At 33.7% G+C, this 26,283-nt stretch overlaps 1 protein-coding gene across 1 annotated transcript; it reads right to left on the bottom strand.

Annotated features, from left to right (window-relative positions):
- Positions 1-1,704: 1,704 nt before the first annotated feature.
- On the bottom strand, positions 1,705-22,794 carry Rnf128 (ring finger protein 128, E3 ubiquitin protein ligase; the record flags this gene model as incomplete). The annotated part of the gene is given in 6 exon segments (XM_005404712.2): positions 1,705-3,116; positions 7,314-7,482; positions 8,223-8,319; positions 9,538-9,620; positions 12,776-12,847; positions 22,547-22,794. Coding segments are annotated over 6 exon segments (803 nt in total), but the record flags the coding sequence as incomplete, so codon positions are not given.
- Between the last annotated feature and the right edge of the window lie 3,489 nt (positions 22,795-26,283).

Genomic DNA, 26,283 nt, shown 5'->3' on the forward strand with positions numbered 1-26,283 from the left:
TTCTAGGTATTCCTGTGAGTGACTCACATTTGAGAGATTATGTTTACAGAGAAAAATGTTGAGAACTATGCAGTAAAGTTTCTCAGACTTGCCACCAAATCGATCTGATGATTGAGGGTAATTAATATTGATTTCTGGAGGTCAAAGTACCCAGTATAGTCATGAAAAATTTACTCTCATGCTGTACTATTAATTTAAATTTTATATTATTTAATATGCTTAAAATATAAAAAATTCACTACAAACAGACGTAATAAGCAAAGTAATTAGTCAAAATTGTTATAGGCTATTGTGATAAGTTCTGTAATTAAAACATTTCATAATGAATAAAAAGTACAGATATAGAATAATAAGGAATGTCCCTAGCATTCAGATAGTCTCTATAAATATATTTTCACTCTTTCCTTGGAATAATGTATATTTTTAAGATAATATAGCCTGAGTTTGACTATAAACTTACAAATACTGAGAAAACCCCTCCTTCCTAAGTTGGGAGACTTCTGATACAAATATTATCTATTGCCACTGTTGAAAGAATTAGCTTATAGCTTTACTATCATGTGAGAGTATAATATAAAGTCTGATGATGATGTTAAAAATATCAATTGATACTAGAAGGAAGTAAGAACATTCATAAGTGGGGTGGAATTTATCTCCTTTCATATACCCAAATGAATCCAAAACACATCTACATAAAGAATTGTACATCAGTACATTATCCATAATGGCAAAAAGTTGGAAAAGCCCAAGGGTTCATTAACTGATAAATGACCAACCAAATATGGAGTATCCATACAATGTAATATTAACCAGCAATGACAAAGAATGGATTACAGATATATACTATGATATGGAGGAACATTGGAAGTATTGTGCTAAGGAGAAGTCAGTCACAAAATGTCTATATATTGTATTATTCTGTTCATATGAAATATCCAGAATAGGCAAACTTATGGACAAAAACAATAGTAATTGTGAGAGATTGAAAGTAGGAGCATGAATTAATTACAAATGGATTGAGGAATGTTTAGAGATTGTGGTATACTCAGTATACTGTATCTGGTAAACATCATCCAGCTGTACATTTACAATGAGTAGATTTTTATGCAGGTTGTACTTAAATACAGCTGGTAAAATTTGAAAAAGTTGAAAGAACTCCCACAAAACTTGAAATAAAGTTAATTCTCTAAAAATATAAGTATCTCACACATGTCCCTGACATATTATCATGTAAGACTTGTGTACACTTGGCTTGATAATCATGGTTCTGGTGTGCTCCAAGTATCTGCATATTTTTCACATTTGACAAAGGAAGGAGATGCATTTAACTTATTAAAAGCATCCTAATGCTTATACTGCCAAAGAGAAGGGTGAAAGAAAAATTTAAAATACTTAAAGATCCGTATGTCATGAATGGCATAAATATGGACTGACATCTTGGTCTTTTTTTAAACTTATATATTATTACTCATCAACTTTATTAGTTTGCTGATATGTAGAACTAATTCATGGTCAGTTAAGTGATAAAATGGCAGCACTTCCTTTCTACATATTGAAACCTACAAATAGATGTCATACTAAACAGTTTTCATTAATCAAATATATCAGTCATCATTTACATCTCACTACTTTTTCTCTCAAAACCAGGCAAATTATATATGAAAAGTTAGTGTATGATAGGTAAGTTAAACACAAGACACAAACTTTTATTGGAATATTTTATTTACATTTGATATTTAAAGAGAATCAATACAAATTGAGACATATTTACAGCATTTCAAATCAGTGTGTAAGAATGCAATGGTTTTACCCATTCTACATTCAGCAAACAAAAATACATATCTGTTCTATTTTTGTCTAAATTCTGCTGACATTTGCATTGGAAACAAAACTAAAATAAAGGACAAGCCACGCAGAATACCAATAAAGTGCATTTTTAAATAGCTCTACTTAACTTTGGTGGATGAAGCTTCAAATTTTATATTAAGGCACCTGGAATTCCCACCCCCATTTTTTTTCAAACACCAAAAAAATGCATTCACAAAATTATAGCTACATGGACAGAGTTTTAGCATAATGTAATTTTAGCCCATATAGGCCAAATGTAAACTCAATTTTTGAAGTCAACATTGTTTGGAAAACATTGTCTACTGACTAATTTTGTAGAACATTTTTATTAGACTAATTCATGCACAAAGATCAATTAGCAAGTTATGTATGAGTTTGTCACTACCATTTCCAAATAGTATGGTAGTTTATATACTGTGCTTTTGAAAATCCCAGAAGTTTGAGAAATAGTTATACAATATTTTTGTAAGAAAGCTTTTTGTCTATAATCTTGTGTCAAATTGGTGTCACTAATATATCACTCAATTCAGACCATATTCTCTGATGAACTATGCTTGACACGCAAAATACATTTAGCCTAATTTTAAAAAGAAAACATTTAAATATTTTGCTTTAATCTTGTTCTATCAACTTAATGTAGTTTAAACAGACATTTCATAAAGAACTAGCCTAAGTTTGCATTGCTTTTTACATTAAAATTCCAGATCAATATAAGCACCTGGAGAAAACCCTGACACAGATTGCCCAAGCTAAAGTAGTATTATTTTTAATTAAGATACAATCATAAAATAAAATGATTACAGCTATTCCACATTTTAAAAGTAACATGTTTTTTTTATAAGAAAATTGTTATAAATAAAAAACATGACTACTTGAAGACAGTCTTGAATGTTTAAAAATGTTGCTATCACTATTCAGAGGAGGTTTGCCTGTGAAAACATTATAATGTATTTCTGGAAAAAAAGTTAACAGGTTAAATATTTAAGCCATTTAACTATAGTATAATATTAGTCATCTCAGCACTTTCAGTATCATTTTTATTTTATTAAATTTATCCAGTTCATTAATAGTAAACTAGGTCCTGATTGGCAGTCCTGTAATTACTAAATTTCAAGTTTTCTGTTAACACAGATCTTATGATTTATTTTCTTGAACAGCAGTTTCTTGATCAGGAGTTTCATCTTCTTCAAAGGTTGGGTTGTCAGCATGAGGAACAACATCCACTGCCACAGAATTTGCTTCATGGTTTACCAGCTGTAGATTTTCATCTTTAAAAAGAAATGGTAAATTTAGGATGCTTTCACCCTTCTCTTAAGACAAAATGTAACATTCCCTTACAAGAAGCCTTACTTATTTCAGTCCATTACACTCTGATTATGACACTCTGTTCCTTTAATAATTATATGATTCATGGCCCATTTTACATAAAGCAGGTATGACATTATTGTATTGATTTATAATTACTCTGTGTCGATTCATGTATGTGTACTTACTTCTACCTACATTAATTATCACCTCATAAAGAGCAAAAGTTATATCATTTACTTCTTTTGTGTGCTAAATATAACACTTCTTAAACCTGGCTGCACATTACTATTCCCTGGGCACTTAAAAAATTAACAACGTTCTTTAATACACATAAACTAATAGAAATAGATTTTTAAAAATCAACCATTAAGGTAGGAGTGCCCAATATGGATTATACATAGCAACAAATGGACCTAATTGTATTAAAAATGACGTATATAACCATCCTAAAGAAGGGAGGAAGGTAAGAACTAAACTGAAATAACTTTGGTAAACAGTATTTTGACTTTATCCTTTGTGGCTGAAAGCAAAAAGAAGTGTATTCTAGTTAGTAAAATTGTTTTACACGGGGTATGAGTTAGAAATGCTGAAATGAATTTATGTGTATTCTAGAATTGAACAATTGAGTCAATATATTTTGGGTAAGGAAAGCCTTTTTACTTTCACTGCCAGAGAAAGAGTTACAAATAAGGAAAGGGGGAGACCAGAATGAACCCTGTGATTTTGGACTAGAATCAGATGTATCAGTGTAACCTCACTGTTTTTCAGAGAGATGACTGATTGACTGATTGATAGACAGATACATACATAGAAGATAGAGCTCTAGATGTATATATGTATTTGTGTAAGTACATATATGTATTTCCTGCCCTTGTTCATTTCAGGGGCCAGTAACAATGATACCTTAGTGGCAATAAGCATGCCTAGTGCCTAGATCTTGGTTTTGTTTTGTTTTGTTTTGTTTTTCTGGTACCGGGAATCGAACTCATGACCTCGTGCTTGCCAGGCGGGTGCTGTGCCGCTGAGTTAAATCCCCAGCCCCCTAGATCTTGGTTTTGAAATAGCATTCTCCAATCAAAGACCCCCTGAAGAAATGGCTTATTCTTGGGTTAAGACAAGGAGCATACAAGATTAACCTAGATTCTAGTCTAAGGGTCAGCCAAATCAACAGCTAAGAGTGGTTTTCAGGTTTTTAAAGGGCTACAAGACAAACCAACCCCTCCCCAAGCACACACATACACACACACACACACACACACACACACACACACATGAAGAAGAAATTTATGACCCACAGAGCCTAAAATATTTACTATCTGGCGCTTTAGAGAAAAAAATGCTAATTCCAGACTAATGCAGTACCAGACAATACAGAAATTGAAAGAACAAAGAACCCAATTTACATAAATTCCCAGTGACCAAATCTAGGACAGTATGAGCAATGGGTAAATCATGAGGATAACACAGAATGAAGAACAGCTCTTCCTTACCTTAAAAGGATAACTGATAAATATAGAAAGGGTGACAGAAATAGAAAATCACTATTTGGCAACTACTTTGATATTATTTACTGCAAATTAGAAGCTTCAGTAATTGCTAAAATTAGTGACTAAAGGAGCAATGAGAAATAGGATATTTCTGTAGTTCCCAGGTGTCTTTCTATAATAGACTTAATAATTACAAAAGAAAAAATACTAACTTCAAAGGGAGAAATTTGACAGATACTATCACTGACCAAGTGGACACAGTTAAAATCATTAGTAATAAGGCAAGAACATATATGCTTCATAATACTGGGCATTGGGGAGGATACAGCATTGCATCTCTGGTGTTCTTACCAGGAACAGATAATGCATTTAACAATTAGGAAACAGCAGGCCAGCCTAAACTGAGGGACAGCCTATAAAATAACTGAGAAGTAGTCTTTAAAAGTGCCATCGCCATGGAAGACAAAGACTGAAGAATTCTCACAGACTGGAGATTAAGGAGAAATGACAGTAAGCACGACATGGAATCTTGGGACAGATAAAGGACATTCATAGGTTAATTGGTGAAATTTAAGAAAGGTCTGTAGTTTAATAATATCAATTAATTTCCTGGGTTTGATCATTGTATATGGTTATATAAGGTACTAACACTTGCAGAAGTGGGGTGACGTGTATATGGAAGCTCTTTGTACTATTTTTGAAAATTTTTTCGTCAATCAATCTGAAATTATTTCAAAATGAAAAACAAAACTACACTGTGCTTGGGCCCAATCCCTCACTCATGGATTCTGTTTTTTTTTTTTTTTTTTTTTTTTTTGGTTTTTTCTCCGGTACAGGGAACTGAACTCATGACCTTGCGCTTGCCAGGCAGGCGCTTTGCCGCTGAGCTAAATCCCCAGCCCCTCACTCATGGATTCTGATTTAACTGCTCTGAAGTAGATCTCAGGCATCAGTAGTGTTTAAAATCTTCCCAAATGATTGTGATGTACAACCAAGGCTGACAAATAGGAGCTTATTCAATAGTTCTCAAAGTGTGGTCCTTGGACAAGCAACATCTGTATCACCTGGAAAACTCACAGAAATTAAAATTCTCAGGCCTCACTCCAGACCTATTAAATCAGAAACCCTTGTGGTGGCCTCTCTCTTAACAAGCTCTCCATGTGATTCAAGGAATGCTTAAATTTAAAGACCTGAATTCTATAGAACTTACCTCAATGATGTGATACATCGACATGAACTATTTGTGTATATTTAATTTGTAGGACCCCAAGTGAGGGGAAAGACTGAATGGGATAACAAAAGTGACAGTAGGTTTCTCCAACTTCTTGGGAGAGTAAAAGTGGAAGAAATAGGTAATTTCTTGTGAGAAAATGCGAGGAAGAAATGGGCAGAATCATAATCAAGCTATGACTGTGGAATTATAGTTGGAAATTAAGGGGCAAAATTGATTAAAAGAATATAAAATCAGTAGGGACAGAGAGAGGAAAACTTTATGGTATCCATAGTTTGTGGTTTGGAGTATTACTATCATTTATTTAGGTAAAGAGTACAAGAAGGAATATTGACCATCATTTCATTTTGTTTTTCAAGTTCTGTCCTGCTTATCCTCTTCTCCCAAATTACACCCACAAGAACCGAGCACAAAAAACAGCAGATTGGGATTAAAAAAAAAAAAAACTATCATGGGCAGCGAGTTATCCTGTACACTGTCCTTATCGTCACTGAGTTCTATGACCTCACAACCATGGAAACACAAGATCGTCTGGGGCAAATAGACAATGATTATTATAGATAGAGTATCCAACAGATTATTAAGATTCCTATGACTATTTTATATTAAAAGAAACTAAGGTAATTAAATTCCAAGAAATACAAGTATTTCTTGATAGTATTCCTTGTAACATCTTCAGCAATGTATCTATGGTACTGACACGCCTACAAAAGACCAAGTTTTATGTCAGAGGATGCTGAAACTTTTACAAGCCACCTTGATTATTAGTTTCTTCTAATCATATGCTAACATATGATTATCTCAAAACCAGGATTGAGAAAAAATCCTTCAAACCAACAAAAAACGTGAAAAAGTTTGAGGTTAAAGAAAGGGAAAATAATTTTATAGGAATTTTCTTTTTATTGGGAAAAGAGTAACACAATTCTCTCAAATTTCTCCATTGGCATAAAATCATTAAATTGTAGCGCTAATTCACATGAATCCTGAAAATCATAGTTTCCTATCTGAAGAACATGGACTCTTGGGAATCTTGGCATAAATCAAGCTTTTACAAATCAAATTTCATTCTATCACTCCAGTACTCCTTTATTTTACTTTCAGATTTATTTGTAGTAGACAATGACTTTTAAAGTTTAAAGTTTCTCCTTAGCCCCAGTAAGTAGTCAATAAGCCCACATTTAATTGGTTCAGAGAGAAGCTTTCTAATAAATATTTCTATTGTGAATAATCCCTACTCCTGGTGCATCTCATCTATTTCAGGTACATTTGAATAGTATGTGGATTAAGTTTTGGTAGGGGTGCATTCTTTATTGTATAATTTTATGTAGAAAAAACCTGAAATGTGTTATTAGATTAAAAAAACAGGAGTACTCAGACAGACATATCCACAGTAGATCATTTGTGAAGCGTTCCTTGCCAGTCAATATGCTGGTACTTACTCGCTGACTGCACATGTTCCTCCAGAGGGGGTTCATCTGCTCCCTGTACTGAAGCGTATCCAGATGAAGCAGTCTCACTGCTATTATCCTCTTCATGGGCAGATACACTATTGGATGGATCAGTTGATACAGGGACTTGTAAAGACATTGATCCATCTTCAACATCCACCTTTAAAAAGTATTTGAACAAATTAAAATACTCTCAGAGTACATGATTTTCCTTGATATATCATTGCAAAGTTTCTTCATGGTGACTGCTTCAGCAATCTTTCTTAACCTTTGAAACCTATAATCCCTTTCGATCACAAAAATCTCTTGCTGGTACCAGTGAGGGAAGTAAGTGGGTCCACCAATGGGCTGCACATCTGATACATTCATTTGGGTGATGCCATCACTTCATAACATAATGGCTGGTACAAGGTAGGCCTTAAAATATACATATATATCATGTCATGCCCTAGGGGGACTGAGAATCATTACTGTCTGTGTATCTCTACAAGTCATAGAGATTTTGTTGAGCTTGACTTTTATTATCTTGAAAACAAACTTTTCATCAAATATGAAATTATAATTTAATATTTATTATGCTTTCTTATGCCCATTTTATTAGACATTTGGCTACTATGTGATAATAGAGTGAAAAACAGAAAGAGGGGTGCTAAGTTGGTAGTTTATATGGTCACTGTCAAATTCTGACCAAATAATAAGTACATCTGAGGAGAAGGAGAAAGAAGGAAAATGGAGATGGTCCAAAATGGCACCTCACATCACTATGATGTAAATATATCTAGTTTTAGATATAAACTATATATGTGGTACATTACATAGCTTAAAAAAGGAAGTTATTTTCCTGGGTATCCATAGCATACTTATTAAGTTCTTTCATAGAAGTACTGTGGTAATACTTACCTCAATTCCCAAAGCTTTGAGAATGTCACATTTGCACATGGGGCAAGTCCTGTGTTCTAACAGCCATGGGTCCACACATATCTTATGGAAAATATGGCTAATGAAGGAGAAAATACAATTAGTTGTCAGATGTAAAACACAACAGCACTTTCCTTAATGTATAGTACCAGATTTTATCATGACTTTGTCTTTGATTTGATGTCTTTTCACCATTTGAAACACACTATTAATACAAAGCAGAAGCCAAAGGTACAAAATTTGCAAAGTTCATAATACAGTATTTTTATTTTTTATTTAAGTCATTCTTTTTTTTTTCCTTTTTTTGGTACCACAAATTGAACTCAGGACCTTGCACTTGCTAGGCAGGTGCTTGTACCAATGAGCTATATCCCCTGCCCAATACAGTATTTTTAAATATAAAAGTCTCATTACCCTAGTTTCCAAAAACAACTATTTTCAGTTCTCATTACTTGAAGATGGTTATTACCTGATTTAAATAATTCAAATGTTACAATTTGAAATAGTCAATTACTTAACTGTAAAATTTTATAGTCATTCTCATAACAGAGTATAATATAGTACTGAGTACAACGTAATATTGGTGCTTTAGGCAATGTGCTATGTTTCAAGAGCACCAATATTTAATAGCTAAGAGTGTCAAGAGTGGGGCTGGGGATTTAGCTCAGCGGCAAAGCGCCTGCCTGGTAAGTGCAAGGTCGTGAGTTCGGTTCCCAGTACCGGAGAAAAACCAAAAAAAAAAAAAAAAGAGTGTCAAGAGTGTTAAGAACACCCTTAAAGAGAGGGCTGATGATGATGGTGGTGGTGGTGGTGGTGGTGTAAGAGTGAAGAATTTCAAACAGGTGCTCATAAGTTTATTTTTTCTTAAGGGAATTGTTGGAATGAATTTTTTGTTGTTTTTCTGAGACAGGGTCTTGCTATGTAGTTTAGGCTGACCTTGAACTCACTATGTAGACCAGGCTGGCCTCAAACTCACTGCAGTCCTCCTGTCTCAACTTCCTGAGTGTTGGGATTACAGGCATGCTCCACCACGCCTGGCTCTGGATTAAATATAACATTAAATAATCCAGTACTAGCAAGGTTCTAAATTTTCCATGGAATTAGTTTATAATAAGTTGTACCCAGTTATGGAAGCTATACAACTAGACAGTATCAATTACTGTGTTATTAAAAGATAAAGCATTTTTCTGTATTTAAATCTAAATCAATTTGGAAACATTTAAAATAGTTTTTCTATCATAATCACTTTTGTGTGTCATCAATTTCAGTTGATGGTATAAAGCAAAAATAAACTCACTTGCAAGTTAAGATGCGCACCAAATCATTTGGCTTATATAGTTCAATACACACAGCACAACTATCTCCATCAGGGCCGATTTCCTATGAGCAAACAGTTATTATTACTCTGATAAGTAAGAAAAAATGAATTAAACTTTGGAGCAAAATCAGAATACATGTATATTCAACTACCATAAATTCCTATAGAAATCCTTTCACTAAGTGACTAGCTATAAAGTTTCAATAGGTCATTTAAATTTATTTAGACTTAAAATGGATAAAACAATAAAGTCAACAAAAAAGGAACAAAACAATCATACAGCACTGATTTAAACTCTTTTTCCTGATTTTAGAATTCATAAAATGTCATTTGTACAATTTTATGTTTCTTATTTTAAAATAAGGTGTAATTTACATACAGTAAAATTTACTTTTAGTGTACAGTTCTGCAAATTTTGAAATATGCAAGTGTTTCGCTCCTACTATAATCAAGATATACAGTAGCAACATTACTCCAACAAATTTGTTCATGCTCCTTGGAGTATGGAGCTTCTCTCACTTCCAGTCCCTGGCAACCATTATTTTCAGTTTCTACAGCTGAGCTTTTCTGGAATGTAAAATGAATGGAATCATGCACTATCTATCCTTTGAATCTCACTTCCTTCACATAACATAATATATAAAAGATTCATCCATATTATTGTATCAGTAGAGTTCCCACACCCTTTTTACTGCTAAATGGTATTTCATGGTTCATCCATTCACCACTTGAAGGACATTCAGGTTCTTTCCAGTTTTGGATAATTACGAATAAAGCTTCCATGAACAATTGAGAACAGGTTTTATTTGAATATAGGGCATTCCCCCTTCACTGTAAATATCTAGTATGGTAAGTGTACCTTTTTTTTTTTTGTGACAGGGCTTCATTATGTAGTTCACGCTGGCCTTGAACTCATTATGTAGCCTAGGCTGGCCTCAAACTTACAGTAATCCTCCTGCCTCAGCCGCCAGGGCAGTAGGATTATAGGTGTGCACTGCCATGCCTAGCTTTGATAAATGTATTTTTAACTTCATAAGAAATTACCAAATTCTTTTTCAGACAAGATCAGGCGCATTCAGGGTGGTATGGCCGTAGACACCAGACTCTTTTTCAAAGTGGCCATACCACTTTGCAGTGTTGCCAGAAAATGCATGAGTTCCAGTTAGTTCACATCTTGATCAGCTCTTGGCATGTTCAGTTGTATTAATTTTAGCTATTCTAATGAATGTGCAGTGATATCTCACTGTGGTTTTAATTCTATAGTTCCCTAATGATCAATGATTTTGAGCATCTTTTTATGTGCTTGTACATTTTTGTTGTTGTAGTGTCTGTTTTGGTTGCCTATTTTTTATTGAGTTGGATTTTTCTTACTGTTAAGAATTCTTTATACTCTCTGGATACAGTCCTTTAAGAAATAGGTGAGGCATAAATATTTTCTCCCAGTCTACTCCTTGCCTTTTCTTTGTCTTAACCATGTCTTTCAAAGAGTATAGATTCTTAAATTTGACAAATTTCTTCTTTTATGTACTTGTTTTTGGTGACATATTGAAGACGTTTTTGTGATCCACATCATGAAGATTTTTTCTTCAAAGTTTTCTGCTAAAAATTTTGAGTTTTAGGTTTTATCTTTAGATCTATAATCTATTTTGAGTTAATTTTTAAATATTGTATGAAGAATGACAGTGGTACCTCAGTTCATGAACTTGATTTTTTCCATGATTCTGGTCACAAACCGCATTGAATGAGAACTGAATAAAATTCAGTGCTTAGGTTCAATGTTGACCTTATGGAGAAATTTGATTTGGTTCTCATCCAGTTCAGTTTGTAACTAGAGAGAAGAGAACTGAATTCATGAATCAAAGTATCACTGTAATTGAGATTCTCCTTTTTCTTATGGTTATCTGTTTGTTGTATAAGTCTATTCTTCCTTTATTGGATACTTTTGAATTTTTCTGGGAAATAAATTAACCATATATGTACTGGTCTCTATCTGGACTCTGTTCTGTTTCATTGATTCATCATAAGTCTATTCTTTCTCCAATACCAGAGTATCTTGACTACTGTAGTTTTAAAAGAGTTTTAGCTGGGTTTGGTGCTGCATGCCTGTAATCCCAGCACCCTGAAGGCTGAGGCAGGAGGATCGCCATGAGTTTGAGGCCACCCTGGGCTACACAATGAGTTCAGACCAGCTTGAACTGCATAGTGAAACCCTGTCTCAAAACAAAACAAAAAATAGTTCTGCAAATTATGTAGTATGAATTGTCAAAAGTTGCATTTATTTATCAAAATTGTTTTGTTTATTGTAGCTCTTTAGCTTTTCCATATAAAATTAGAATCAGCCTGTAAATTTTTATAAACGTTCCCACTAGGATTTTTTATTGAAACATCGAATCGCTAGTTTTGAAGGAAATGACACCTTAACAATGAGTTTTCTGACCTAGAAACATGGCATTTCTCTTTTTAGATTTATTTCATTAATATTTTTGCATTTTCAGCATATAAATCTTGTAGATAATCTGACAACTTATATATAAGCATTTAATGCCTTTGATGCTGTTGTAAATGGTATATCTTTATTTTGATGAGTTCTACAGCTATTTTTATGATACATATTTTATCCACCAATGGATGTTCTCAACTGCCCTAAGTCTGAAAATAAATTTTCAAGCAAAGTTGCACTGGAGCATTGCATTAGTTTACTGTTGTTGCTGAAGCAGTTACTATAATTTAGTGGCTTAAAACTACACAACTTTATTCTTTTACTGTTGCTGGTGCTATGTTCTTTCTTTGAAGTTTCAGGGGAAAATCCTTTTACATCCTGTAGAGGTTGTCTGCCATCTTTGCCTCTTCCTTGAGCCAGTCCAACTTCTTGTTTCCATTGCCATATCTCCCTCTTCCTTCACCTTATAAGAACACTGTGATTATATCTAGGACCCATCTGAATAACCCAGAATAATCTTCCTATCTCAATTTCCTTATCTTAATTGTATCTGCTAAGTCCTTTCTGCCATATAAGGTAATGTTTATGGGCTCCAGGGATTTGGACTTAGATATATTTGGAGGTCATTATTCAGCCTACTCCCAGCATTAAATGCATTTTTAAAGCTAATAAGGTTTAAAAATGCCAATGAAAACCATATTGAAAGAGTATTTAGTTTGAACAATGGCTTGGAAGCACTGCTTTACAATAAATGGCATTTAAAAGTAATAAATGCACCTTGTCTCCTTGTTTCAGTGTGCGCAGCTGAAGCCTTCCAATAGCTTTTTTAGCATCTGCTTTTAGTTGTCTCTGTAATAGAGATAGCAAATATTAGAAAAAGAATTTTTTAAAAGAATTAGGCTGAAAAACATAAAGTGTACTAATAAATATTTATCAGGTAAAAGTCAATGTATACATGTATTTTAAAACAAAATTTAATTAACTGTAATGAATGTCCCTTTTTTTATATTAGGCAAGATTTTTTTAAATTACCGAAGCTTTTTCATTGTATTTCCTTACTTTCTTCTTCTTTTTTTTTTTTTTTTTCCGGTAACGGGAATAGAATTCATGACCTTGTGCTGGCTAGGCAAGCACTGTGCCACTGAGCTAAATCCCCAGCCCCCTTCTTACTTTCTTAAACAGCATTTTTTGGGATTACAATGTTAAAGCTATATGTCTCCATTCCAAATGGATTCAGATGCTATGAATTTTCAAAGCAATTTTCCTATTTTCAAGCTCAGATGACCTTAAAGTGTATCTCCTCTGATTTCTTTTCTGAAACATGTTTAGTAGAAAGCACATAGGACTTGGATTCAATTGGACATCGATTCAAAATCTGATTTTGTCTCTTACTAAATGAATAACTCTAGATAAGTCAATTCTTTGAGCTTATTTACTCATCTACAAAATGAGGATGATACCAACCTTTATAGTATTCATATTAGAATAAATTGCTGTCCATAACCACTATTGCCTAATAAGGAGGATGGATTCTGAGACTAGCCATCTTTTTTGTTTCAATGAGCACATATCTAAATGGGTATGGATATTCAAGGCTCATTTAGGAAGTGAGGATTAAGCCATTATGTATAATTCAGTCAGAAGTGAAGATGGAGCATGAGAAGAACTAAAAGGTGAGGAAAAGATTAAAAGGCAGAAATCATTGAGAGTAAGAGTTCCAAACTGCTGTCTTCCCACTCAGCAGCATTAGGACCAAGTAGTTTATATTAAATATGGATGTCTGGAAAATAATTAAATCAAGTTTTCAGTTCCACAATACACTTCAACACTCATAGACAATATGTACTAATGCAAATGGTAATTTTTGTTCTATTCCTTAAAAACCAGAACTTCAAGAGTATATATGCATTGCTCCACAAATTACCTCAGAGACTTTTCCAGTGCCTTGCCACAATATCAGAATTCCCTTCTACCTGTATATTCTAGTAGCACATTGTTTTCACCTCTTAACATGTTTTGTAATTGTGTTATTCACTTGTCTTTCTCTCTTACTAGCTTATGAGTAGTTAGATGAATGGGTTTTAGTATTTGTAAAATAAGTCCCATTATGGCTAGTAGTTGCTCACAGAATAGTTTCTGAATGCAGAAAATATGAACAGATGTTTATAGTTTTCTCATCTAAGACACTTTTCAGTTTTACTTATTAAAAGCCTCTGCTTTATTAAATTTTGGGAAAGAAAGGTTTAGAGAGTGTTTATTGGTCCCCTACCATGTGTCAGTTTTAACTAAGATTTTTTTTTTGTGTTAATATTATTATTATTTTTTTTTTGAGGAAATGAACTCAGGACCTTGCACTTGCCAGGCAGACGCTGTGCCATTGAACTATATCCCCCGCCCTGAACTAAGATTTTTACATGTCATCATGAATAATCATTAACAATCTTGTGAAATAGGTATTTCAATAGCCAGATTTTATAGACAAGAAAAGTAAGATTCTAAAGCTGGACTAAGGTGCAGGCAGCTGGTGAGTTGAGGATCTGTGATTCCTTCAAGCTCAGGTTCTACCTGGATGTAAGAGCCCATGAACTCTCTACTGTAGTTCACTGCCTTCATTGTGTCATAGCAAAGAAGCCATTAAAGGGCTTCGCATTCCTTGTGAAGAAGATGAGTGAAAAAAACAAGGAGCAAAAAACCTCAAAGTCAGCTACTATCCAATCTTAAAAATTCTTTTAGAATTGGCTACTTACTGTGTCTTAGGAAAATGTAGAGCAACTACATTACACCAACAGCCTCTCTCTTCCTTCTTAATCCTGAGAGATACTTGGCCTAAGAATATTTGGCAGTTGACTTGAAAACTGATTTTAAAAAACCAGTTGTGGGTCAGTTTTCTTAACAGAAGCACATTATTACTCTGGCTACTTAAAAGCTCCCATGACTCTAGTCACTGAAGATCGCATCTACAATTTTTTTATTCTGAGTAGGAATTTATTGGGGCTGAGAGTAAAAAGTCAAACCAATTCTTACTTTTTTTATTACAATGTTAAGTTTTAAAATTATAGCGAATGCAAAGATACTCTAGTTATTGTATTTATGCATTTATATCCAATTAAGTAAAACACATGTTTTAGTCTGGTAATTTGTCAGTCTCGCTTTTGGTCACAGGGTATTTAGCGTTCAGCTTAAGTAAAATCTACATGAATAACAGTAGGTATGTATTCAATCTTTATTACTTGATGGGAAATAGGGGCAGAAAAGCAAGAAAGGAAGGTAGATATAAATCAACTAGATCTTCCCACACTGAGGCCACTGACTTTTAAAAACAAACATTTTCATAAATTTTGCTCGGTGTTTGTAGAACAAAATACTTAAAATCAAGAATTATAGTAAGAGGATTCTTATTCTCAGATACATGCTTGGGAGAAAAACAATGTCTGAACTATGTGGCAATTTAGGTTTACCAGAAATAAAAAAAACCTGTCTTGTTCAATAGAAGCCTATGCATAATATGTAAATAAATGTATTCAAGGAAAGACAATCAAGAGCTTTAGAGTTAGCAACATAATTCCAAACGTGAACCCTTTAGCCGACCTGCCTCCTGGTAACTACTTTCCCCAAAAGCCCAAGCTCTGGCAACTACTATTCTGCTCTTTGCTTCTATGAGTTCAACTTTTATAGTAAAGACAAGTAACTTCTGAGGATTTGATGTACAGCATGGTTTACTTGAAATTTTTAGAGACAATAAAACTTACATGTCTTTATCACATATAAAGACACACATACACACAGAATGGTAATTACATGATGGATATATTAATTTGTGGTAATCATTTCACAGTGTATGTCAAATCATCATGTTATACATCCTGAATAGATACAACTTTTATTTGTCAAATACAACTTTATTGTACCACAGTAAAGATGGAAGAAAATAATTAGTGATACAGACAGGCATGGTGGTGCATATCTGTAGTCCCAGCCCTCTGCAGGTTGCTAACGGCTTGGTCTCTACCCTGTGTTGCTATTGTGGGAGGTAGTGGAATATTTAGGAATTTGGCCGAGTGGAAGAAGTTACATAATTGCGAGTGTGTCCTTGCAAGGGATATTTGGACCCTGATCATTTCCTTTCTCTCTCTTTGCCTCCTAGCTGCCATGAGGTGAGCAACTCTCTGCACCACAGGCTTTGGGTATGATGTACTGCCTTACACAGATCTCAAGTGATGGGGCTGAGTGACCATGAACTGAAACCTCTGAAACCGTGTAAAAGACAAAACAAACCTTTCCTCCTTTAGGTTACTCCAGATATTTTTTCACACTGACAGAAAGGTAACTAACACAGTAGCATAGAAAAAAGTCTCAAAAAAGAATCTGTGATATAAATGAAAAATTAGGCGAATATATAACAATTTTAAGACCCAGTATTATTTTCCTTTTGATTAGTGAGACACTCGGAAGCTAGATCTCACTTAGACAAATATATAATTAACATGCTTTAAGCCAAAATTCTCATGGTTTTTAAAGGCCCTGAACAATTCTTAAGTATAGGCAGAAACAGATACACACACGCAAGCACATCAATTACTAAAATGTGTTAGTAATTGTACAGTATACAGACAGCTGATGAATCGTCCAGTTAATTTTATATACTAGTAGAGAAAACAATGTAAGTGGAAATAATTTAGTTAATTTTTAATAATGTTTTAAGTTCAAGGGCAAGTTTTAAGATACTAATATAGCCTAGCCCTTCCGCATCTGAGAGTACACACTAATGCTATCTCTGGGGCTGAACCAAAGGGACATGTGTGACTAATTTCTTCCCAAGGAGCCGATTTAAGTATCAGTGTCTAGGACTCAGTTGGAGAGGTGAATGGCTATGTTGTCCCAAACTCAGGAACCCAACAATGAAACTAGGTCTATATCATCAATCTTCATTGTTGTGTAAAACAACCTTGAGTAGCTGGTACAACATGATCCGTTGTTCCAGGTGTATAGAACAATATAATCACTCACTAACATAAAGGACACTTTGAAGGCCACATTCCCAGGCTTGGAAAAGGTCCAATTGTGGTTACCTTGGGGACATACAAAGGGTAAGCAACTAGGTCTGTGCTGGTTCCTCTTTTACGCTATATATCCCCTTGCCCTTGGTCTAACCTTTTCACAACAAAATAGTCAGGGCAGCAAGTGTTAGTACAGTACTTATATAGAAATATTTCACTTAGTACAGAATTTAGCTTCTATAGTAAGTGAATATGTGTTGCAGTATCCACTTTTATGCATATATATTATATAAAAGATTATGTATAAATACTATTTAATTATTATGTATACATGTTATACTTCAGTTAGTATAGTATTTATACTATAATATATGTTTATTTGTATAATACAAGATGTATGTATATACTATTTATACATAAGCATATTATATGTCTATCTACTACCTACCTACTTACTTACCTATGTACAAAGTGCTGTTAGAACAACATTAAGTATATGTAGTATTTGCATAAGCCAACAAGGTTGGAAATAGGTACAAATGAGCAATTCATCCAATCTGTAAGACTCTCACAAATATCCTTATACGGGTGTGCAATATAGTTATCCATTTTTGCTCTGGATTAATGGCCATTTGAACTTTGTGATAAAGTTATATAGAGTCATTTAATATAGTAACGAACTAAGTCATTTTAATTCTTTCTTAGGCCAATGACTCTCCATGTGGACTACACCTTGAGGAAGTCTTAGTTCAATTTCCCAAAACATCTGAATACCACATGATTTATTTTCTATAAGGTAATTAAATCTTACCAATAATACTAGTATCATAACATATTACTGTATCCTTATGAAAGAGTTTTGTTTAGTTATAAAATAAATCATGGAATATCATAGAGGTGCTTATTAAACCTTCCTAGAAGACTTACCTTTACCTATATACCAAATATTATTATTGACAAATGTTTCCATCAGTGACAAGGATTCTTCAATTTCTACATTCTATATTTTAGCTGAGGCAAAGGCCATTAATTTGTATCAGTTCTCATTTTTATACAGATGCAGAGTCCCATTAACTGTTGGACAGTAATGTCATCTCTTCTCCCATGGGGAGTACATGGATATCATTCATTCAGTATTACTTCTAATCATACAAGCTGGTCTTATTTTGGTCCATTCTCTGGTCAAGATCAGTCAGAGATCAGTAATGTACATTTCAGTTCCCACCACAAAAATTCTATAAATTGAAGGATTTGTTTATGTCTCAAAGATTCTTTCCTTGAGCTTTCACATGTAAATATGGAAAGCTATTGCCCCATGACTACTTGGGCCTCCATGTTAAGTAAAATTATTAACAGATTCTGTTGTGTTAGAGTATATGCTCTTCCCCAGTGTTGAGTCCTATCATTTTCTAGCATTGTGTATTGGATCTGTTGGGCCATTTTATTAAGGCTTTACTATATTTTCCAATAAAAATGTATTCTATTCCTTACTCTTGCAAAGTAATTTCTTCCAAGCTGTCTATTTTTTAATAAATCTTTTTCTTTTTAAAGTTACTCATCATTACAAGTAAATTCAGCTTATCCAATTTTAGATTAGCCCCTCTTTCACCTACCGGCCTCTTCTGTTTCACTGGGTTGTGTTTAATCCACCACATACACTGCCACTGAGTGGCAACTTCTTGAATGAAGTTAGGACCCATGTGCTGTACCTCCAAACTGTTGGGTACCGCAAACTAGAATCAAGTGTAACTGTGGTCACTCCCCCATGTAGTTTAGTTTGAGTACACCATCTTATTTCTCTTCCCTGTCTCAGGTTAGGGTTGTACTCAGCAAGGCCACAAATCCAATTTTTAATACCGAATTTGTTATTTTAATTCATAACCCATCAATAGTTTTCATTTTATTTAAAAGATATCCATCCATAAAAATGGGAAAGTGTGAACTTTTGCACATCTTCTATGACATGTCAAAGTATGACACTGAGGGGCTCATCTGAGCATTCAGTCAACAAAAGTCATGGTTGCACAGTTACCAATTTGTGTGGCATTATACACTATAAATCATAATCTTCAGAGGAATGAAATTACTGAGTTTATTTTTTCTTAATATTCTAATGAAGGAAAATTTCCATAAGTCAACTTCATCACCATTTCTATCAGTAAAATGAAGATAATGCAGTTAAATCTTTAGTGACAGTTATAAATATTATATATAGTAAGCTCTACCTTTTAAAAGTAAATCATAAGTCATAAAAGTTAAATATATAAATGACATTATGGCACTTTCAAATATTTATAAGTAAAAGTGATTATCAGTGATATTGTGTCCCCAAAGGATAAACACAGTCCATTAGGAAGTATAAGATGCCCTTTCAAACACCTTCTCTAATAGACAAGAAGTGTTAATTCTATTCTTGACCAATTCTGTCGAGGTTAGTTTTCATAAAATACATTACAAACTATGAAAATTACTTAAATGAAAAATGGGATCAGAGCTAAATATCCAGTGAAGTTTGTACAACACCAAAATTCTTTTGAAACTCTATTATTTGCTAATGGAGTTAATACATTTATTATATAGTACAATACGTACAATACAGTAACACATGCCTGAGAGCCCTTACGGAAACACAAACCAATAAATTTTTGTCATTGTAACTATAACCATTGAATAATCGTACCAGGTAGCGAATTCTATCGAACCTCAGAGATAAAAACAGCATGATATACAAATATCAAATATTAACATAATGTGAAGCTGTTGAGTAGGCTGGCACAGGAATTTTGAACATCCTTTTGACCACAGCTAGTAACAGGCTGAACCTGCCACAAATGTGATAAGCTGTTGCCCTGAGAAGGACAAAAGTCATTTAACTTTAAACACTGACATAATCATCACTTATTACCACATACAGATATCTAATCATTGTGACATTTTCATAATAAAACTTTAATTTCTCATCTATTCTTAAATTTAGTTAACTTTCTTACTATATGAAAATCCTCACCACTCCTCCCACTCCCAAATAAATTAAATTCTTTTTTGCCTTTTGAAGAAAGAGTGAATGAAGTGGCTCAAAAATTCACTGCCTATTTACAGGAATTTCTCAGTAAATATAAAATCTATTCTGTTTTCTCCACTATAAGATCACTTGGAAGCATTAAATTTCTCTTGAGCATTCTGGAGACGTGGTGTGCCACTATGCTGTTGTGTTAGGAGTACTTGAAAGGAATAGGAATATGAAACGATGGTGGCAGGGGCTGGGGATTTAGCTCAGCGGCACAGCACCTGCCTGACAAGTGCAAGGCTGTGAGTTCGATTCCCGGTACCAGAAAACAAACAAACAAAAAAAGAAATGATGGTGGCATGGATGAGGGCAGAGACAGTGGAAGTAGTGAGAAAGAATCAGATTTTGATATATAATGAAGGTAGAACCAACAGGATTTTCTAATCGGTATTTTGTAGGAAGTTAGGGGAAAACAAGTAATGAAGAATAATTTCAAGGCTTTTCACCTGGAGTCAAGAGAAGTTATTTTGAAAATGGGAGCAATAATAGTATGGGTTTGTGTTGATGGGAAAGATACAGAAGAGAAGAAAACACTGTTACATGTAGAGTAGAGAAAGAGGACAATTACTGGAGTGATGTACTTGAATGTGCAAAAGACAAAGAGAATACTGTACATGAGGGAAAGGGCTGACCTTTGCAAAGGAGCAGCTCATGCATAGCAAGAGAAGACAAGGAATAAGATGTAGACTTAGATGCAAATAGATGGGCGGATGTGGACATATGATTTTTAGTTTTAGTCTTTAAATTATGAACACGTCATTTTATTTAAACATTTTTGTGTTTTCCGAAGTTTCATCAATATGCATACATTTTATTCAGAAGGAAATTTCTCAAAATTACTTATAAGAAATTATGCTTTTGATTGCTCCCATTTTGTCAGTTGACTAAGATACAAGTGGAGTGTACAGTTGGAGGAGGTGTTGGAGGTTTAAGGAGAAAGGAACGTGTGTGATTAGTCACCTAGGAAAGTAGGAGAAGAAATGGCTAAGAAAACAATATGACTACCGGGCAGAATTCAGGATCCACTCTGAGTTTGTGGTAATAAATTTAAAGTGAAGTCATTATATCTGTAAATTTTTCTGGTATTTTACCTATGCAAGGTACATAGAGTAGGTAGGAAGTTGAGGTTAACCAGGGTTTAATTTTGCCAGTAAGTAAAGCTCACTTTTCATATTTGTGTATTCTGCATGCAGGTTCAACAAACCTCAGACTGAAAATATTCAGAATGAAACAACTGCACCTCTATTGAACATGGACGGACTTTTTCATTGCCACTATTCTCTACACAGTCCAATAGCTATATACATAGCATTGATGCTAAATTAGGTATTATAAGTAATCCAGAGATGATTTAAAATATATGGAAGGATGTGCATAGGTTTTAATCAAATACTGCACCATTTTATATGAGGTACTTGCACATCTGCAGATTTGGTACCCAGGGGGAGGTCCTGGAATCAATCACCTTTGGATACCAAAGGGACAGCTATACAACAAAAAAGAAGTGCAAAGGGAACAGAAGAGGTATGCATGGAAGTGGCCACAAAATTTAAGGTGAATAAGAAAAAAAGGACATGAGGGAGATGAGGGACAATTGATAGGGTGGGAAGACCAACAACGCAGACTTACAGGGACTGTTCTGTTTAATAATTATTGGTGTCTTTGCTTTCCTATTTCTATACTTTGTATCTTTTTTAAGTTGGTGTTACAATATAGTAAAAAATATGAATATGTGACTTGGTTTATAGCCCAGCACTGTATCATGCACAATTAGATCTTTTTTTATTTTAAAGAGAAAAAAATAAAAATAACGATAGAACAGAGTTTCAAAACAGATTAGTAGGAGAGTTACGATAATAAATACATTGCATATTGTTGTCTTCCTAGTAGTTATTCAGAGTACAAGATATAGGCATGATATCTTGTTCAAATAATATTAGCAGAAACCTTTCTTTTCAGTGACCTAAGAGAAAGTAGTTGTATAACTATCTTAACTATCACAACTAAATCTTTAAACCTGTGGACTCATGAAATTCAGTCTAATCTCATCTCTGCTCCACTTCCACCTGAAAATGTACATATAAAATAAGAGTGTTTACCTTTGGGCAGTGACTACAGTTAATTTGTTATATTTGGTTTTATGAAAGTATTTTCCTCTGTACTTTCTAAAGTTTCTTTATTGAGTACAAAATGCTTTTGTAATTTAGAAAAATGTTTATATAAGAGAACATACGTATTTACACAAGTTATAATTAAATGTTGGCTGTACTCCTGATGGAGGTGTTAAAGATTTCATCAAGCAGGACAAATTATAGTACATAAAAGATTTGAGAAGATGGAAGCTGACATAGTTTAAAAAACTATTAGATTTCACCAAACATGCATAGATCAGTGTCTAGTAACTGAAGTATATTGAAATATGTGACTAAAACTATAATTAAAAAGTAAAAACATTGCAAATTAGAAGAAAGGAGTATTACTAACCTGCTTCCTGCTTTGAGCCCTTGCATTCCGTAGTCTTCGAGCAGAGTAAAAGATAAAATATCCCACAGTTGCTGCCGTAATAATAAAAAAGGATACAGAAACAAAGAAAATTGAATAGTGATTCACCCAAGGGCCGTGCTTTTTCCCTACTTCGATGACCATTGTTACTTGTATGCCTCTTTGAATAGATTGTAGAATTTTTGTTCCTTTAAGATTGCCAATCATGATTGCAACAATGTCTCCTGCACCTGTAAAAGAAAATGAATTGTTTTAATGTAGTATTTTTAACATAAAAAATTAATTGTTAAAATGATTTAAAATGACCCCCAGCAGGACAAAAGAAGGATATTTATGTATTTATTAATATTTATTGAGCACCTGATGTAAAAATAATTTGTAGGGGATATAAACATCCATGAGGTTCTGTTACTAATATTAGGGAACTCATAGGTCAGTAAGGAAGTTATTATATGCAACAGATACCTCTCCCTTCCTCATATTAATTAGCTATAAGTCAACAGATTAATTGCCTTTATGGCCCAATTTGCATCTTACATGAAGGCTTGTTCAATAACAAATAGGCCCTGGCTGCTAGAAGATATGGCTTACATTCTAGTAAATCTGAGATTTAGGAAATATAAAAACATTTAATTATATATTTTCTGATTTATGAGGTTATCATGTATCTGTGATATGCCATCTTCCTATGTCTTGAAAAGCAATATAAAATTTGTTCAAGATACTCTAAGGTATTGCATGGACCTGATAGGTTATGAAGGAAGATAACATATAGAATTGACAGAAATGTATCTTTTTACTCAGCACTAATTAAGGACAAGTCTTAAATTAATAGCCCTCTTTCTACTCTCAAATATAGATATATATTTTGTGGGTGAAAAAGACAAATAATATCTTTTCCAATATTCCAAGAATGCCATTCCAATGCTTATCAAAGTTTATATTCTTTCTAGTTTATATGACCTCAGAGCAATAATCCAAGTATAGAATAGAGCTCTTTGAATGTGAAGGTATTGCTCACCAGAGAAACCTCCTACTGCTATTAGGTTAAGGTACTACTCTAGGTTAATGATCAAACTCCAATTTGAAATAAACAACCATGCACAAACAAGACTGTAAAAAGACCTTTAGACTACAATTTAAACACTAAGGCACAATATTAAAATAGTATTCACATTTTTAATGATCAAAATAAGGAGAATAAATCCTAAACGGAAATGTATATTGTAGAATTTTTACCCAAGTAATCCCTTAAATTTATGGTTCTTAGTACTAAAGTCTTCAAAAGATCAGACCAAATAGAAATACCTCAGAGTACTTTAGTTTTGTTCCTCTCCTTATCTGAAATTATTAATTGAAAAATATATTACAAGGGTATCATTTCAGATCCTTAAAGTTCCAAAAATACTATTTTACATTACAAAAGCCACTTAGTTAAACCCTTTTATAATGCTAATGATCAATGTGGAATCACTCCATTTGATACAGGTTAATGACTCACTCTGTTCTCATTTACATGGGGAAAATCTCAAAGTAATGGGAAGTGAAAGAATCTGAAATGTAGGTACTTTCCGGTATATCTTTTTCCACTATGAAGATACTGGAAGTTTTATGCCAATATCCTCTGGAGAACTGGTAATTTTGCAGGAGAGTGACTCTTGTTCTATTTATCTGGGGCTTTAAATTTCTAACAATGGCATTTATTTCTGATATTATAACATGCATAATCTTTGAAAGCATACACATTCTAAAAAAATCAGGCTTTGGAATGTACTTTAATTATAAAGATTTCTCTGTAAATTACAGGTGTAATCTTCTAATAGGAGTTTTAGCTAATAAAAATAAGTTATTATGCTTTTAGCAGATATGAGGTGAGTGGCCGGCACAAATGCTCTGAAACGTATTGGCCATTGCAGTCATATGGAGAGTTTTAAAAACGTAGTCAAGAACAATGCTGTGTTTCAGGCCTCACAGTCCATATTCACACACACTATATATTATCCAACACTAAGAGTTCTACTGAATTAGCTGACTTATCACATAAGAGACATTTCTAAGCACTACATCTCCTTCTCCGCACACCTTTGCAGCTATCTAAAAACTGCTCCTTCTCCAGCGATCCCAATTGCAGTTAATGGCATCATAACCTTTTGGGTCAACTGTTCAGTAACTACAGAATCATGTTTGAATCTTCAGTGCATACCTACTCAGTCACATAGATTCTACTTGTTTCCTTTGTGTCTCTCATGATGAGATCTTTCTTTCTATCCCTGCTGTCTTAGTATAAGTCTTCATAATTTCCTTTGTCTATTCTAGCTCAGTAACTTCCTAACTGGTTCCCTACATCCAGTGTCTTCTCTCCCCTTATATTTCATCCAAGTTTACTTTCCTTGTTTGATTCTTGCCATCACTTGATCGGATCATGCCTCTTCCCTGCTTAGAAGCCTCTAGTAATTCTTTATCACTCATTAAAATCTGACTCCCTGACTCCTTTTGCAAAGCTTTATATGATCTTGTCTCGATGATTTTTACAGGTTTAGAGCTCTTTACTACATCCCAACCTCATGAATACTCAGATACAGTCACATGGGGCAGCCTATTGCCATTCACTTTTCATAATTCTCTCTTTGTTCCTTCAGCTCCCTCAGTTCCTAAAATGTCCTATATCTTCTCTAACACTCCTTCCTCTTCTACTTGTCTATGTATTTATAACTCAAGTACCAACTCAAATGCTGCCCCTAGTTAGTATTCCTAAGTTCCAAGTGAAAAAGTAAAAGTTCTGTCTTTGTTCAGTTGTCTCTTTGCTTCTAAACCCTATCTAAGACTTCATTTTACTTTGCATCTCAGATGCATGTTTTACTCCCTGTCAAAATTAAGAACCTTTTAAGGGCAAGAAGAATCTCTTAGCTACACAGTAATTCCTTCCTTATCTGCCATTGTTAGGACATTAGATGTTGCACATAAATAAAATTTATAAGTAACAAACAGCTTTATACAAATACTTAAATTTAATAACTTTTACACAATCAAGTTTTAAATAACACAGCATTTTTGACCTGGTCAAATATACGTGGGTAGGTCCATATTTTAAAAAATGTATCTAGCCCAAAAGAATCAGCTTTGTACAGAACATTCCAGAGATTAACAAAAATACATTTGAGTACAAATGCAGCATTTTATTTCTGCAAATAGACGTATATCTTGTACTGACTAAATACCTACAAGTGATTTCCTTTATAAAAGTATATAGGTTCCTCAGTAGACACAATTATCAATTGCCCTGATAATTTTTTACTTCAATTTAAATGTTTTATAACCTAAATATTACAAACACAAAATTTTTATTTGTATTAAAATGCTACAACTTTTGACAAAAGTGCTTAAAATACATTTTAAAGAAAATTAGCAAAATAAAATATACTGTTGTAGTTTTATCGATTGTGAGGCCCACTTTTTAAAAAATGGATGATTACAGCTAAGTTGCTTAGATGCAAAAAAGCAGCAGAATACTAGTATAAGCTCTTGTTTTGAAGCACAGATTCAAAAGGACACTTAGGCCCTACCGTCCATTTGGAAAAACACAGCAAAAGAAAACCACCCTAATAGGTTAGATGATCCCATTACACTTTAATGCATAGAACTCTTGCTCCAGGGGACTGATGTGAAGTTTATAGATAATCTGTTTATTAACTCTATAGCACTCAAAAATGTTTTTATCC

This window comes from Chinchilla lanigera, unplaced genomic scaffold (assembly GCF_000276665.1).
Source record: "Chinchilla lanigera isolate Chin_1 unplaced genomic scaffold, ChiLan1.0 scaffold00089, whole genome shotgun sequence".
NCBI classification, from domain to species: Eukaryota; Metazoa; Chordata; class Mammalia; order Rodentia; family Chinchillidae; genus Chinchilla; species Chinchilla lanigera.